Below are 18,180 nucleotides of genomic sequence, written 5' to 3'. Positions count from 1 at the left end.
ACTCTGGAGTTCTCTAAGTGGCCCTAAGCTTGATGCCAGGTCTTTGGGGCTTCTTCCCCAGATCCATTCCCTCAAAAGCAGACCTTGTTGCCAGTGTGCAACTCCCTAAATGCAGAGACTTTCCTTGGTCTTTCCGATGAGACTGTCTTATGCAAAATCACAACACCACCACTCCTCCAGCATTCCCAATTCTCCTTATCTCTCTCAATTTTCCAAAGCACTCATGACCATCTGACATGCCACATAATGCACTCATTTGTTATATTATCATCTACTATCTTCGATAAGAATCTAATCACTAAAATGACAGAGATCTTTGTCTGACTTGCTTATTAACACCTTTCAGTCCCCAGAACTGTGTCTGGCAGGAAGCTGGCACTCGGTTCATACTGGATGAATTAATTATCCATTTACCTGGCAGGAAGATGCTCCTGAATACTGAATAATCAAATGTGACCATGTCACTCCTGCTTAAAAGATTCCAATAGCTCCCGTGATTTATAAGGTAAAGTTCTCCTTTGCATGGGCTACACAACTTTTTCAGATCTGGTCCCTCCTGCCTTAGCCACAGAAGTAATACAGGTGCTTTCCATGACAAGTCCCTCACAGGTGCTCTGAGATTCTAATCTCTCTTGTCTGATCTCCATTTATTTTGTCCAATCTTATTTCCCCTCTATCTCAGTTTCTACTGGAGCTCGAAGAAGCTCTACTGGGTCATAAATATTTCCTTAAGTGGCCTTACATTCTTATGCACTCAACACAAGTAGATAAGCCTTTTCTAGCTGCTCCAAGCTGTTCCTTCTGCCTCAGTTGTTGTCTGCTATTCACTAATGTTAGCACTCAACTCCTTGTTGGTATATTAATTTGTTACATGTCTGTCTTTCATGTTAGAACAAGAGCTCTTTGTACTGTATTAGATCCTTATAACACTCCTCTTTATCTTGATGTGTGTTTGTGTGTATGCATGTCTGTGTGTTTCATAAATGTTTATAACTGTTTATAATGGATAATGACTGTTCCCTGAAGGAATAGATGAAGAGTGCATGTGTGGCAATATGGTATCATACTCTGAGACTACTGGCCCCCAGTTGACTCCTTCCTCTATGAGAGAAACAGAACACTTAATTTGTTTAATCATTTTGTCATCAAATAAGAAATTTTCATCGATTTATGTCACTCACTGTAGAATGGGTTTCTAAGAGCAGGTTCTGGGAAACTTTACTGTTGGTAAGTTTGAACTCTTTTATATTCAGACTGCCAAAGCCTGAAAGAGTTACTTTGGAAAACTTATGGAGTGCACTGCCCAAATTAACTCACTCAAGCATCATTTACAAAGCATCTGTATGGAAGGCACTCCTTTGGCTGAAAGAGCACAGAGAGGACACCTCTCCATGAGATGAAATGAATGTGTTCAAACACCCATGCTCCCTCTTCGTTCCATCTCCCCTTCTAAAATTCACCTTTGTTTTGGAGGTGAGTATATAATTGTCCAGGCCTACATGGCCATTCATTTTTATCCTGATTGTATATTCCTTATGTATGTGTTTGTTTGTGCTGGAGTTTCCATCAGGCAGAGGATGTTCATTGTAGCTGTCTGTACTCAGGCAAGCTCCCCTCTAAGGAATACACTAGAATGTGACTAGAAAAAACATTTTCAAAAAAAAAAAAAAAAAAGAAAGGAAGAAAAGAAAAGAAAAGAAAAGGCTTTTTTTTTTTCAATCAAATGATCAGTTTAGCTGAATTTCTTAAATTTCTGGATAATTCTTAATGAATTCTGGGTAATTCCTGACAATTCTGCCTATGAACATACTGGAGAGGTTGGGGTCTAGTCATGGTATGAAACGGAACAGGACAGCAGAAGACACTAAATTCTAGAACGTTTTCTTGTGGCCCTAAAGAGAGTCATGAAGGGAGCTCTCAGTCACAAGATGCTCAGGCTTGAGAGAGAGAAGAAGCAAGGCCACTCTTTTTTAATTTATTTATTTTAAAATTTTTATTTATTCATGTATGTATGTATTATTATTATTATTATTATTATTATTATTATTATTATTTAGACCAGAATTTCTCATTTTTAATATGGAACGACTTAAAATTTGTTTGTAATAAGGGCCACTCTTTTCAGATTGGTGAAGAGTCGTGCTCAGATGGCTCCCCTAGGCCACGAGGGAAGCTGCTTCTCTCGATGGCATGGTGGAAAGCTCTGAGCTAGGCATCAAGAGACATTAGTCAATTAAAAAAAAATTTTTAGTGTTTATTTATTTTTGAGAGAGACAGAGCATGAGCAGGGGAGAGGGAGGAGTAGAGAGAGAGGGAGACACAGAATCCGAAGCAGGCTCCAGGTTCTGAGCTGTCAGCACAGAGCCCGATGTGGGGCTCGAACCCACCAGCTGTGAGATCATGACCTGAGCCAAAGTCAGTGCTTAACCAACTGAGCCACCCAGGCACTCTGAGACATTAGTCAATTTAACATCAGTTCAAGTTTAACTTAAATTGCATCTCAACTTTTTAGCCAATGAATATGATGCTCCCACTTTTTGCATGTCTTTGAATTAGAAAATTCATTCAAATCAAAGTGGGAATCAAGACAAGGATTCATGTAAGAAAGGATCCCTGCCCTCTAAGACATTATACCATAGTCAGAACATCAAAATTCTGTACACATGAAAAATAGTAAGAGGCAATGTGAAAGGTTTCTACATGAAAATGCCCAGACCATGCAAGTTGCCTGGTGGAAGGATAAGTCCAAGATTGAGTGGGATTTGGGGAGTTAGAGCTACTCTGGAGGCTTCTGCAGAAGAGTTAGAAGTAATCTCAGAGGTTCACACACACACATGGCTTATTGAGGAGGACCAGGAACAGCATATCTAGGGTTGAGACATTCTGTCAATGGTTTAATGCCAGTTATAGCTTGTCAACAAGTGAGTGACAATCCCAAAGAAGTATGTGAAACAGATCAAATCTATGGTTTTTTTTTTGTTGTTGTTGTTTGTATAGAAATGAGGGAGTGAAATTGAATGCCAGTCACTCAATGAGGGGGTCATAGTATTAATTCAGATGTTTGGTAAAGCCCCTGACTTAGGTTCAGAAAAGGGAAGAAAGGCAGAGGAAGGAGAAACTCATCACAAGACAATCGACAAAACAATTGACAAGTGATCAGCCATACAGGAAAGAAAGAGAAGCAACAAGTTGACTGTGGTTTTGAAGCCTGAAAATCAAGACACAATGCTGATGCCATTGCAGAGGGGTAGAGTGGAGGAAAGACTAGATCAAGAGCCGTTTTACAGGGAATGCCACGAGTGGGGTTTGAGTCATGAAGTAATTGAAACAACTCAAGACAGATGAAAGCCTCACGTTTGGGGCACAATTCAGTGCTAGAGACAAACATGTTATTTCCAACATGCAAATGCCAATTGACATTGGGGGAATGAATTAATTCTCTCAGAGGGAAAGTATATAAAAACACAGGTTGGAGGAAAAAAAAAGTCTGAATTCTCTCTGACGGATGCCTCCAAATTAGGAGAGCAGGAGTAGGAGTCCAGAGCAGAAGGCAAAGAAGAGATGGTCCAAGAGTATGAAAAGCTCCCCACTGTAGTATCTCAGAGCCAAAGGAAGAAAATCCCAAGAAGCAGAGGGATTGATAATACAGATCTGGAAAATTAGAACTGGGAACCAGCCTCCAGAGGTGTTAGAGAGTGCTGGAAGGCATTGAGGTGATTGGTGCTGGATAAACTTTCAGATTCCTGTATCTATTGGAATTCTCTCAGTTGATTAAAGATGGGGGGACCACAAGGTGCAGGAGACAGGTGGAATGGTAGAGCAGGCTGTGACAGGAAGAGACCAGGCTGCAGAAGCCTCACCGCAGGGTGACTTAAGTATGCCCCAGTGAAGGTACGTGGTATATTTGGTTTTGTTTTGTTTTTTTTTGTTTTTCAACGTTTATTTATTTATTTTTGGGACAGAGAGAGACAGAGCATGAACGGGGGAGGGGCAGAGAGAGAGGGAGACACAGAATCGGAAACAGGCTCCAGGCTCTGAGCCATCAGCCCAGAGCCTGACGCGGGGCTCAAACTCACGGACTGCGAGATCGTGACCTGGCTGAAGTCGGACGCTCAACCGACTGCGCCACCCAGGCGCCCCAAGTACGTGGTATATTTGGGCACTGCTATGTGGAATAAAAACGTCACACAACAATCTATGGATCTCTATCCCATGCATCTTAAAGCAAGTTGACTCAGAAGCACAACCTGAAATACTGCCTCTGAGCCCATTTGCACTGTATCCTTCTCAAATCAACCCCCATCTGCTCCCTGTGTATTCCACAAACGCACAAATGACCCACATCTGGCGATTCAACTGTGGATTCATCAAATCAAATCGTTTTCCAACTCAACAGGCACCCTCTGCATGATTGAGGCACTGTGCCAGGCATTGAGTTTCAGAGAACCTAAAAGGTACAGTCCTTGCCCCTGAAGACCTCCAGTCGAATGGAAAGGCTCCCGAGAAAGAGAAATCTGGGGAGAGCACATCTGGAAGCTGCAGGTCAGCAAGAGCCGCTGGTAGAGAGAGTTCAGGTAATGAAGGCGCATAGACCACTTCTGAGAGGCAGGAGCGATATGGTGTTCATGCATTCATTGACTTCTTGGGCTTGGAAGGGAGCTCAGAGAAAATCCAGTCAATTGGCATTTAACTCTGGATACTACGTCTGATTACTATTCACACTGAATATTCTTACTGTGCACTGTGTTAATCGATGTCTGCAATTCCCTTGCACAGAATCATAGAATTTCAGGAATAGAAAGCTTATTCATAGGCAATTTCACTCAAGCTGCTCACTTCACCCCTCTCCCACATGAAATCCAAGGTCCTCTCTTTTCTACTATTTGCACCCAGGCAGTGAGCAATACATAGCAACAGTGTTCTTTCAGTTAGCTAATCTTGCTCTAATCGTTTTATATAGAAAAGTAAGTCTTTTAGTAGGCCTCGAATCTAATTTAGTAAGCCTCTAATCTAATTAAAACTAACAGTTGCATGTACTATAAGTTAATTTAATTGTAGTTGGTTTTTTGTTGCTTTTCTTTGTTTTAAACAGTTTACTCTTAGAGCATAGCTTGTAAACGCAGATTAGTCTGGAACGCTGCCTGCCTGCCAAAGGGATAGTTACAACCAGAGATCTGAAGTAAACAAAAAACAAAACAAAACAAAAAAACAAATTTTTAAGTTCCATTAACCTTCCTCAAATTCTAAGCTGAGAGAGAATCTCAAGATAGTTAATTTTTTTTTTTTTGCACTGCATATTTATTCTGTGCAGGAAAAAAAAAAAATCTCAGCTCATAAATCTTCCCAACATGAGTAATACGTATAGGAGCGAGCTTGAGAAATCCCACTATTTTGGAGACAGCAAGATATTAGCTTGTTAGCGTGCCTGAACATAACTGCCGAGGCAGATGTTCTCCTGCTTGCAATGATGTAAAGGGAAAGTGTGCCCACACTTACCTGACCGTGGCAGCCTCATCATCGTCTGCAACACCAGTTCAGTGAGGAGGAAATCTCAACCTACTGGATACTCACATCAGAATTTGGCCCCACTCCACAGGCAAAGACGTTAAAGAAAAGAAACAACAAACAGTAGCTCCTGCGTCAGACTCTGTCATAGGAGTCAACCGAACAAACAGCCAAAACCAAACAAAACCAAAAAAAAAAAAAAAAAAAAATGTAGGTTGCTCCCTAAACCACTGCAACAAGCCTCAGCTCCCAGCCAGGATTCTTCCCAGCTGGCAGAGGGACATGTGAGGACGGGCCACAAAAAGCTGTCACGTAAGGTACGTTAGGGAAGAGAAGAAAAGACATCATCTCCATCTAGCTCAGGCTTCCTTGTAACACGAGGGTAATTCAAACCAAAACTAAGTCTGAGGAACTGGCTGAAACCCAGCCTACTGAGAAGTTTTGGTTTTGCTTTTAGGCACTGCTCCTCTGCCCTCAGGTGCACCTTGCAATGTGTCCCTGAAGAAGCTGGTGCACTTAGTAGGAAAAGGGGAGGAAGAGAACACCAACACATTCTAGCTGTGTGCCAGGGACTTTTTGCAGGTGCCTTTGTTTGTTTCCTAGTGCTGCTGTAAGAAGTTACCACGGACTAGGTGGATTAAGACAGCAGACACTATGCTCAAGGTTTGCCCACATTTCTGGAGGCAAGGTGGGTGAAATCAGGTGTCACAGGGCCACTCCCTCTAAAGGCTCCAGTCAAGAATGCCCTCTTGCTGATTCCCAGCTTGCGGTGTGATTCTGCAAGCCTTGGCCACTCTCCTGGGTTTGTAGCTGATCACTCCAATCTCTGTCTCCATCTTCACAGGACTTTCTTCTCTTGTGTATCTTTGAGTGTCCTTTCCTTTTCTTAGAAGGACACCAGCCATTGGATTAGGGCCCACCCTAATCCAAGATGATCTCATCTTAACTAATCACTTCTGCAAATACCTTGCTTCACATAAGGTCACATTCTGAGGCTCCAGGTGGACATAAATATTTGGGGAAATTGTTTGACCCACTACAGGACTCCATTCTCGGAGCAATGTGTGGTCTACATACCATCGGGCCCATTTTACATATGAAGAAAGAGTCGAGGTCAAGCAACCCTTCCTCAGCTGCATGGCTGAATTTGGACTCAGGCCTCTGTGGTCCCACTACATGTGAGGCTTTCCAGCAGTGAGACTCAAAGCGGGTGCAGAACAGGCCAACTTGAGCGCAAGGCTGGATGACCAACCCATTCCTGCCGCCCCATCCCCTTGGGCTCATAGGTGTGGCCTGAGCAGGGACAAGGCTCTGAGGTGCACGTAGGGTGTGTGTTCTTAGCCGCATTTATCTAATATTTTCTCGTACTCTCTCCATGACGTGCCTTAATTGGTTTTCTTCTGAAAAAGCAGCCTTCTTCTTTCTTCCTTGTTCTTTCAACTGCATCCGTTAAACAAGAAGGAATAAAACTTGTATTGGCTACAAACGGGACTGGCTGCCTATTCCTCAAGGACGGGGCTGTGTCTGTGGGAAGCCAGACTTCCTCTGGGGACCTGCTTCTCCACCCACAGCTCTGGGTGTGTGGTTTCAGGGGAGATGCCTGCTCTTACCTGACCTTCTCCAGTTACCGTGATAGTCTAAAGAAAGGGCATAGGTCCCCCGTGTGGCTCTCAGAGTTTAGTGTCTTCAAGATCCCCACACCATCCATCAGAGTTCTGCCTGTGTTGAAGGGGGAGACCCACTCCCCGCTGTATCTCTCCCTCTGTGCTCTAAGCCCCCTCCCTCTCTGTCCACCTCTTCCCTCCACTCTTTCCTCTGGGCTTTTGCTGAGCAACTGAGGTTTGGGGGGACAAAAAGACTCATCTCAAACCCAGAGAAGGGCCGGGAGTTTTGACAAAGTTCCCAAACGAAACTCAAACTGGAATCTCAGCACACTTTACTGCCTCATAAATCCATATGTCTCAACAAAACACTGGAGGGGTAGATACCAGTGTTAACAGTGCATTTCTGGGTGGAGGACTTGCAGGTGATGTTTTAGTTTCTTCTTGTGACTTCTATTTTATTTCCTAAATAACTTGCCATGGACACAGATGACTTTTGTAAAGATGTGGAAATAATCATCAAAAATCAGTAATGGACAGTACAGTTCAATTGCTAACCCACAGCAACAAGAAATCAGTTTAAGAACTTGGCCAAGGGTTTATGTTTGTTTCCAATTTATTTAATTTAGTGTCGTTCTCTTTATCACAAAAGATCCCTGAGGCATAGCTGACATGCAGAATACAGACCCCTCCATGTTGCGTTGATACTTACTAATGGAAAATTAGAACGTAGGTCACAAATACTGCAATATGATAAGCATAATAATGACCTCACCAGTGTCTACCACCAGTCTCCAAGGCCTCCAAGGTCCATTTCATAGAAGGGAAAATTGAGGCAAAGAGAGATTGTTCTGCTTTACCAGGATCACTTTGTAAATGCAGGGCAGAATTCACTTCTATACTTTCTTCTCCAGATATTTTCCTCCAGATGCAGTGTATATAATGTAATGTGATGTAAATGTTCATGTAAAGCATCTAGAAAAGTCCTTGTCCAATAGCAGGAGATAAATCAGTGTTAACTGTTCGAGATCCAAACAACAAGTCCAACCTTTCCCACCCTGCTTGGCCTTATAGAGAAAAAATAAAAGAATCCAGCCTAAGAATGAGAAAAAAAGTGCACCCAGGGTTTTGGAGAAATGAACAAAGACCAAGAGCTTGGGAAGGGGTGAGAATTTCAAGGAGTCAGGAGTTTATCTGGAACTAGCCTTAGCAACCTCCCCAAAGTCAGAAACCAAGGTTTTATTTTATTTTTTTAAATATAATTTATTGTCAAGTTAGCTAACATACAGTGTATGTTACAATGTGCTCTTGGCTTTGGGAGTAGATTCCCATGATTCATTGCTTACATACCACATCCAGTGCCCATCGCAACAAGTGCCCTCCTCAATGCCCATCACCCATTTTCCCTTCCCCACCCTGCCCACCATCAACCCTCAGTTTGTTCTCTGTGTTTAAGAGTCTCTTATGGTTTGCTTCCCTCTCTGTTTGAAACTATTTTTTTCCCCTTCCCTTTTCCCATGGTCTTCTGTTAAGTTTCTTAAATTCCACATATGAGTGAAAATATATGATATCTTTCTCTTACTTATTTCACTTAGCATAATACCCTCTGGTTCCATCCATGTTGTTGCAAATGGCAAGATTTCATTCTTTCTCATTTCTGAGTAGTATTCGTGTGTGAGTGTGTGTGTGTATGTGTGTGTGTATACACACACACACCACATCTTTATCCATTCATCAGCTGATGGATGTTTGGGCTCTTTCCATAATTTGGCTATCGTTGAAAGTGCTGCTATAAACATTGGGGTACATGTGCCCCTCTGAATTGGCACTCCTGTATCCTTTGGATAAATTCCTAGTAGTGCTATTGCTGGGTCGTAGGGTAGTTCCATTTTTAATTTTTTGAGGAATCTCCACACTGTTTTCCAGAGTAGCTGCACCATTTTGCATTCCCACCAACAGTGCAAGAAGGTTCCAGTTTCTCTGCATCCTCGCCAACATCTGTTGTTTCCTGAGTTGTTAATTTTAGCCACTCTGACCGATGTAAGGTGGTATCTCATTGTGGTTTTGATGTGTATTTCCCTGATGTTGAGTGATGTCGATCATCTTTTGGTGTGTCTGTTGGCCATCTGGATGTCTTCTTTGGAAAAGTGCCTATTCATGTCTTCTGCCCATTTCTTCACTGGATTATTTGTTTCTCAGGTGTTGAGTTTGGTAAGTTCTTTAAAGATTTTGGATACTAACCCTTTATCCAATATATTTGCAAATATCTTTCCCCATTCCGTCAGTTACCTCTTGGTTTTGTTGACTATTTCCTTTTCAGTGCAGAAGCTTTTTATCTTGATCAGGTCCCAGTAGTTCATTTTTGCTTTTAATTCCCTTGCCTTTGGAGATGTGTCGAGCAAGAAATTGCTGAGGCTGAGGTCAAAGAAGTTGTTGCCTGCTTTCTCCTCTAGGGTTTTGATGGTTTCCTGTCTCACATTTAGGTCTTTCATCCATTTTGAGTTTATTTTTGCGTATGGTGTGAGAAAGTGGTCTAGTTTCATTCTTCTGCATGTTGCTGTCCAATTCTCCCAGCACCATTTGCTAAAGAGACTTTTTTCCATTGGATAATCTTTCCTGCTTTGTTAAAGATTAGTTGGCCATACATTTGTGGGTCCAGTTCTGGTTCTCTATTTTATTCCATTGGTCTATGTGTCTGTTTTTGTGCCAATATCATACTGTCTTGATGATTGCAGCTTTGTAGTACAGGCTAAAATCCGGGATTGTGATGCCTTCAGCTTTGGTTTTCTTTTCAACATTACTTTGACTATTCTGGGTCTTTTGTGGTCCCATATAAATTTTAGGTTGTTTGTTCTAGCTCTGAGGAGGATGCTGATGCTATTTCAATTGGGATTGCAATGAATGTGTAGATTGCATTGGGTAGTATCGACATTTTAACAATATTTGTTCTTCTAATCCATGAGCATGGAATATTTTTCCATTTCTTTGTGTCTTCTTCAATTTATTTCATAGGTTTTCTATGGTTTTCAGCATACAGTTCTTTTACCTCTTTGAGCAACTAAGGCTTTGATGTGTGTTGATGTGGAATGTGATGAATGGCAATGATGGCTAGCCCCCTCTCTTGAAGATGGAGAAGGTCACAGGCAACTGGAGGCAGAGAGAGAGGGGAGGAGACCACCTGGGGCCTCCCTGGAAACCAGTCTTCCTTGACTCATGATGAGTCCAGGGACTGGAGGTCGGCCTCTAGTGACCCACCTGATCTCTACCTGCTAAGGAAGACCTTGCCTTAATATGAGAGAAGGGAAGGTGGGGAAGGGTGTTCTGGCCAGAGCAACAGAGATGGGTGTTTATTTTTAGAAGGAATGAGGTCAAAGTTTGGCTCATTCTCTGAAAGCAACTCAGATAAAAGGGAGGTTTATTTTAAGTTGAATGGGTTCATGGGAGCTACTGATGAAGTACTTCCCCAGTCCATCTCCCCTCAGTTGACTAGTAGGGAAGAAGTTCCTTTGAGATAGCTCCTTGTGGAGAATAAAGTTACTGAAGTCACAACTGTCAGACCTCAGTAAGGGGAGTCTCTGAGGCATAGGGCTGAGAAATGAGGGTGGAAAAGGCAGGGGTGGGAGAGGTTGAACTGGTCAACCTTTTCTTTTCTTTCCTTCCTTCCTTCCTTCCTTCCTTCCTTCCTTCCTTCCTTCTTTCTTTCTTTCTTTCTTTTCTTCCTTCCTTCCTTCCTTCCTTTCTTTTTCTTTTTTTCTTTTTAAGTTTATTTATTTATTTTGAGAAAAAAGGAGAGAAAGAGCTCATGCAAGCAGGGGAGGAGCACAGAGAGGGGGAGAGAAAGAGAATCCCAAGCAGGCTCAGGCACTGTCAGTGCACAGCCTGATGTGGGGCTTGAACTCATGAACCCTGAGATTAGGACCTAAGCCAAAATCAAGAGTCAGAAGCTTAACTTACTGAACACCCAGGCACCCCTTCCACCAGGCTTTCAAATTTAAAACACAAGAGAGGGATTCCAGAGACCAGAAGGACCTTCTGGGGTCCTGGAGGGGATATGTACTGTTCTCTTCTCCTCTCATCTTTGGGAGGGAAGAAAGGGATGCTGGACATCCTGAAGTTTGAAAGTGCTCTTCATAAAATGTAACACCTGCTGCTTGCCTGGGGTTTCTGAAGGTGAGAGGTTCCCTAAAGTACCCCATTTCTGGGATGTCAGAAGGGCTGTGGGGTTGTTTTCAGGGATGATGAAAATGGAGGCACCCCTCATCCCAGGCCTTCCTGCCCTCAGTGGCCATTAAAAACTCCATGGTTCCTGTGGCCTCAAGGGACACAGAAGGGGGATAAGCCACAGGCACAGGGGCCCTTGGCCTTTATTAGAGTACCATCACTGGCCTGACCCAGACCCATCCTGGGGATATTTGCCTCTCTCACTCCAAGAGAGCTGACCCACATGTTTACCCTGTTCCTGGAGTAGGGGGAGATTGAAAAGGATGTGAGACTGGAATTTCAAGTGGAACTGGGCTCTGGCAGTTCCCCTAAATGTTAATCGTAGAGTTACCATATGACCCAGCATTCTACTCCTAGGCATGTAACCAAGAGAAAATGAAAATGTATGTCCATACAAAAAGTGTACCCCAATGTTCCTAGCAGCATTATTCATAATAGCCCCCAGTGGAAAGAGCTCAACTGCCCAGTAGCTGATGAATGGATAAATACACTTTTGTGTATCCACCCAGTGGAAAAGAATTCAGCCTTACAAGGGAATGAAGTACTGATTCAGTCTATAGTGTGGCTGAACCTTGACAACATCATGCTCAGTGAAAGAAGCCAGTCACAAAAGACCACATACTGTATAAGTCCACAGATATGAACTGTCTTTAACAGACAACCTCTAGAGACAGACGGTAGTTAGTGGTTGCTGAGGACTCGGACTAGGAGGGGATATAGAGGTGTGACTATTAAAGGGTATGGGGTTTCATTACAGGATGATGAAAATGTTTTAAAATTTATTGTACTGATTGTTGCACAACTCTGTTTATATACAAAAAAACCGTTGAGTGGTATATTTTAAAGGGGTGGATTGTATGGTATGTGAATTATATATCAGAAAGTTGTTAAAAGAGCTGGAACTGAGCTGAGTCATAAGTGACCTGTGAGGTATGAGATTGGACTGAGATACGATGAAGGTTTCTCTCTACCCATCAGGCAGGGGGATGGGCAGGAAGGCAGAAGGCCTCTTCACCATGTAGCCTAGGCAAGCTCTTCAGAGGGAAACCAAAGAAGGGAAGGGAGAGACAGCCCTGACTAGAATTCTGGTCCTCATTCCAGTCCCTTCTGCAGACTGGCCTGTGGTTCCAGTGTCAGGTCTGCCTAGGTAGCTGGTAGAATTACCATTTTTGCTCAAGTGGCCTCCATTACATCAGACAGTTCTAATAACACGGAGGAGCAGCAGAGCTTGAGATCCCCTTACTGCTACATGCTGACATAGGCATGGCGTCATTTCTAGGGTGGTTTTGGGGGAAGGACAAGGTAGAGACAGTTAAGGAACTAAAGTGTCTACGTGCATCCCAACATTTCTCCATTTTCCTGGTCTTGACTCATCTCTTGTGGGACAGAGGGAGGCAAGAGTGTTGGCCCCAGACATTGAGGCCTGCTCTGAGATGAACCTGGTGTGGTCCCAGGAACTCAGGACTGAAGGATCCCCAGAACCAGCTTAAAATTGTGTACCCATTTCAGTGTGTGTGTTGGGGGTGAGTTTTTTCCCACACCAACAAGCAGTTCTTGGATACCAGCTGGGTGTCCTACAATTCAACTCAATTCTGACACTATCTACCCAGAGGTAGTATCAGATTCTACAGGTGGAGGAGTCAGTGATACAAGACTGTCCCCACTTCACATACCAGTCACAAGTGCAGACTGTCACCTGTGCTTCTGACTGACCAGCTACTGATCAGAGGTTCCCACCACCCCTCCTTGGGTTTGAGTAACTTCCTAGACAGGCTCACAGACCTCAGGAAACCAATTTACTTGCTAGATTACTAATTTATTACAAAGGATATTAAAAATACTAATCAACATCCAGATTAAGAGATACAAAGGGTGAGATCTGAACAAAGGCCGTCCTGTCCTGAGAGAGTTTGAGCCCAGCACAGTGGCATATAGAAGCATTCTGACACCACAACCTGGAAGCTCTTTGAATCTTTTCCTTTTTTTTTTTTTTTTGATTTTTAAAAAATGTTTATTTATTTTTGAGAGAGAGACAGAGTGTGAGCAGGGGGAGGGGCAGAGAGAGGGGGAAACACAGAATCTGAAGCATGCTCCAGACTCTGAGCTGTCAGCACAGAGCCTGACATGGGGCTTGAACCCCTTGAACCGCAAGATCATGACCTGAGCCAAAGTCAGACACTTACCCGAATGAGTCACACAGGTGCCCCCCTTTTGGGTTTTTAGTGGCTTCATTCCATAGGCATGATTGTTGGTTGAAATCATTGGGCACTGGTGATTGATTTAACCTCTGACACCTCTCTATTGTCAGGAGGTCAGGGTGTTAAAACTCCAAAGTTCCGCATCTCTAATCACTGGTTGGTTCTCCTGGAAACCAGCCCCAAACTTAGGTGCATCCATAAGTCACCTCACTAACATAACAGAAACACATTTACAGTCCTCATTCCAAGGTATTGAGGAGCTCTGTGCCAGAAACAGAAACCAAAGGCCAAATGTGTATTTCTTTTAGAAATCATAGCATCACATAGCCCTTTCATCCAGGAATTCCCTAACCACAGTTCACCACAACTACAACAAGGTCCCAGAGTGGAATGGAGGAGGGAATCTTTCTCCTGAAGTCTAGATTGGCATCCTTTGCCCTTAGAGATCTTTAGGAGGAGACGCAGTGCCTGGTCAAGTGGAGGGGACACCTAAACTCAACCTCAGATAAAGGAAATAAGAAGTTCTCGCATTGACTCTTGGTTTCAACTCCATTTAAAAAAAGAAAAAAGAAAGTGAAATGATTCATATTTTCATCTTTTCAAATACAGTCAGAGACAGGAGAAGACAGCTGACTCACGTTTTGAGGAGACTGACCCATATCAGTTTTTCCCAAACCTGGCTGCACATCAGAATCCCCTGGGGAACTTTAAAAACATAGAGGTGCCTGGAGACTCCCCCAGACCTTTTGATTGAAAATCTCCATGGTTGAGGTGCAGAGATATGCATGTTTTTGAAACTTTGAAAACAGGTGATTTTGATGTCATCAGCATGCCCTAACTGATGGCTCAGCATTAGAGAATCCCTAGGTTTGATTACTTTGTTCACCACCATCCTTGTGAAGAAAAGCGAGTAAAAGGGAGGAAGAGAAAGTGAGAACTCTCCGGCAAAAAGTGGCTATTTCAATATGTGCCTTGTGTCTGTCTATGTTTCTTGGATTTTCTTTTGTAAGAAAAGCAGATATCAGGATCCTCGGTTTACCCTTGGGGGGGGGGGGTAATATGTAAGCATTCAGACATGAGTTACTCACCTAACTCGTGGCATGTGGGGATTTAGAAACCATAGTAATCGCAGAGAGGTGGGACTATGTGTAGAGTAGACATTAGTTGACACAGAGGGCAGAAACGTTAAATCAGCCTCTACTCCCCACTAGCTGCTCTGAGGGATTGTGGTAAAATGCCTGAAGTACGAGATGGAGTTTTGTAATATTTTCTAACTTAGATAGAAAGCCTAGTATTTCTTGGAGCACCTGGGTGGCTCAGTCAGTTGAGCATCCAACTCTTGATTTCAGTTCATGATCTCACAGTTCATGAGTTCGAGCCCCATATTGGGCTCTGCGCTGACAGTGCAGAGCCTACTTGGAATTCTCTGTCTCCCTCTCTCTCCCTGCCCTTCCCCCACTTGCTCTCTCTGTCTCTCTCTCTCTCCCCAAATAAATAAATAAACATTAAAAATTAAAAAAAAGAAAGCCTAGTATTTCTTGAATTAGGTAATTCATATAAAACAGGGCCTGCTGGTGCCTTTTGCATAAGTGGCATGTTAAAAATTAGTGACTTCTTTATTTAATGAACATTTCTATTCTGAATGTGGTGCCAGACAAGGTAGAAAACAGAACACTAAAAATAAATTCAGATGCAAGCATTGCTTTCCCAGACTGTTACTCTGATAGCATAAGGCCACATGGCCATAATTTCTAGTTATTCACTCCACAAAGGGTGTTGTTTAATTGAACAATGTTATGGTCCTGGCACTGGGGATGCAGAGGTGCTCAAGACATTGTCTTTGCTTTGAGGAGCCATGTCCAGTGGGGAGAATGACACATGAACAGAATTATTGTAGAGAGAGGTAAATGCAAGCACAGAGAACGCCCAACTCAGCTGTCTTCTAGCCTGTCTTGACGACTTGCCCATTGAGGGATCCAGGGGCCTCTCAGCCTGAGATAGGATGTTGGTGATGACAGTGGGGGGCAGTGTAAGTGCCACAACAGAAGTAGCTCCTAGGTCCATACATGGTACAGAGGGGAGTAATGCATTGTAAGTCAGGAGGTCTAAGAAGTCTTTCTTATTTTACGAAAGAGGAAATTAAAGTTGAGAGGAGATAAGTGAACATGTAGCCAATGGGAGGCTGAAGACCCTTCAGAACAATAGAGGAAGAGGATGGAGTGCTACTCCTATCACCCACTCACCCATTCTCAGACCTCCCTGCAGATAAAGAGCAGGTGAACTGTCCATGGAGCCGCACACGGGTCATGATCAGAGACCTCTGCCCAACTCTCTGTTTCATCTTGTACCAGCCCTGAGACCTTGAACAAAGGACTTTCTCTCTTGGTATCGTTTCATTATCTGTAAAACAGGGGTAAATGTCAAATGTAGAATGTTGTGTAGATTAAATGGTTTGAGACATGGAGAGTGCTTAGAACAGAGCCTATTAACACATAGTAAGTTCTCAATAAATGTTATTTATATTATTCTTATGCTGTTACCTGGTTGGTATGGCCAACCCAAGATTGTATTCATAAAAATATGATTAAAACCTAGCTCATTCTTTTCCCCTCAGAATTAAAATGTAAAAAGTTTAGTTTGTTTTTTCAGATTGCAAAATGACACATTATATCATTGTTAAATATATTTTTTTTTTAAGAAAAGAGTAAAGATTACCCAAATAGTGCGCCTGAGTGGCTCAGGTGGTTGAGAATCCGACTCTTGATTTTGGCTCAGGTCATAATTCCAGGGTCATGGGACTCTGTGCTGAGTATGGAGCCTGCTTGAGATTCTCTTTCTCTCTCACTCTGCTCCTCTCTCCTGCTCGTGCACTCTCTCTCCCTCTAAAAACAATAATAACAATAAATTAAATAAATAAATAAATAAATAAATAAATAAAGATTACCCAAATACACCTGAGATAATCACTAGTATTTTGGTGAACATAATTTTCTATAGCTCTCTGGACACACATGTATGTATGAATGAAATTTTAATAAATGCCATTATATTAAGATGCTGTTTGTTCACTGAACTTCTTTTATCACTCATCAAAATTGCCATGGGCATCTTTCCATGTCAACAATTATAGGTCCCATGATTACTTGTAATGACTCATGAGTATTTCATTGCATCACTACACCATAATTTATTTAAGCCATCACTACTGAGAACCACTTAGGTGATTTCCAGTATTTCTGATATTATAAAACAATGGAACCACAAATGACCTCACCTATGTGTATATATGACATGGGTCCCTGTCTGATTATTTCCTTGGAAAAACCTGCTGTAAGTAGTCTGTCTGTATCAAAAGGTATATACCTGAAGACATGTGTCCCAGGAGAGTAACACATATTGTGGAAAAACAGACTGGCTGGTCATCTGGCTTGACAGTACTTACATGAATGTGGCTTTTGCCGCAATTCAGGACCTAGTTGTGGGAGTTGAAGTGGGCCAGTGGTGAGTTTGTGGGAGGGCAAATATTCGGAGGCAGTCTCCGCCCACAAGTTTCAAACATGTTCCTGTACCAGCAGGTAATTTTTCAAGCCTGAGAAGGGGCTCAGTGGGAGAATTTACTGACCTCGTTTGGCCACCAGGGCCGTACAATTTCTTTGAATATCTGGCTTTTCCAGGAAATCAGACTAGGAAAGTTCATTTGTCTGAAAAATGTCACTTAAATTTTGAGGAACTTGCTGAGGGTATAACGTCCAAGGGTATTTTGCTCCAATCATGTTTGGGGAAGATTTTTCCCCAGCCCCACACTTTCTTTATCACCTGGCCAGCAATCCTGGGCCTTTTCCCTAGCAAACAGAGCTGAGACATACAGTAAGAAGGATGAGAGGTGGTCATGAGATTCAGCACCTTCTACTGGCCAGAGAGTAATAAAAGATGAGTTGAATATGGGAAGGAATTGGACATGGGCTGGACTGAACAAGACTTGGGCAGTCAGATGGACTCTTCTAACAGGTGGGTGAAGGGAAAGAAACACCTGGCACTTCACCTTAAACCCAAGGTCCACCACTCCACACACTGGGCTCCAGCCTCTTTTCCTGACATCCTCGGATCCTGCTCTAGGGTGGGGCATCCCATCACACAGGCTTGGTGTGGGAGAGGAGTGATCAGGAAGAACTGGTGGAATGAGCAGTCTACTCCTACTTGTAGTAATTCCTAGCTGAAGAGGAAAGCAGCGATACAAGCTAACCTTCACGGCGTTCTAAATGTTGCTAGGGCAGTTCCAAGTACTTTATGTGTATTAACCCAATTAACTCTTACAACAACCCTAGAAGGTAGGTATGCTCATTGGTATCATTTTATAAATAGGGAAACTGAGGCACTGAGAGGGCAGACAATTTTGCTGAAGGACATATACTGAGTAAATGGGAGAACTGAGATTTAGCCCCCATAGTCTAGCTCCAAGTTCTTTTATTTATTATTGCTCTCCTTTGTGTTTGTGATAGTGAGCATCTCTGATTCTATCTGCAACCAAACACTACTGAAATAATCAGAAATATATATTATATACATATATATGAGAGATATCCTTAAGAGAAACCAATGGGAGTTCTCGAGCCTGTTTAAAGTGAGACCTCTTAAGAGTATCAAACCTGACAAAT

General features: G+C 42.8%; 1 protein-coding gene across 5 annotated transcripts in view; it reads right to left on the bottom strand.

Moving 5' to 3' along the window:
* Positions 1-15,881, bottom strand: part of PDCD1LG2 (programmed cell death 1 ligand 2) — a 111,490-nt gene extending 95,609 nt beyond the window's left edge. For 2 of the 5 annotated variants that reach the window (XM_040449497.1, XM_040449495.1), the window contains exon 1: positions 5,497-5,911. Coding sequence is in view for 4 of the 5 variants with exons in the window: in XM_040449495.1 (XP_040305429.1) it covers positions 5,497-5,518 (22 nt within the window). In the remaining variant the exon portion in view is untranslated. Of the gene's footprint in view, positions 1-5,496; positions 5,912-15,768 lie in introns of those variants that run through there. The other 3 variants (XM_040449498.1, XM_040449494.1, XM_040449496.1) reach the window with 3 other exon arrangements.
* Positions 15,882-18,180: the final 2,299 nt, after the last annotated feature.

This window comes from Herpailurus yagouaroundi, unplaced genomic scaffold (genome assembly GCF_014898765.1).
Source record: "Herpailurus yagouaroundi ecotype Mexico unplaced genomic scaffold, PumYag 199, whole genome shotgun sequence".
In the NCBI taxonomy this organism is placed as follows: domain Eukaryota; kingdom Metazoa; phylum Chordata; class Mammalia; order Carnivora; family Felidae; genus Herpailurus; species Herpailurus yagouaroundi.
Note: the sequence above shows the minus strand (reverse complement) of the source record. Positions and strands in the feature narration are given on the sequence as shown.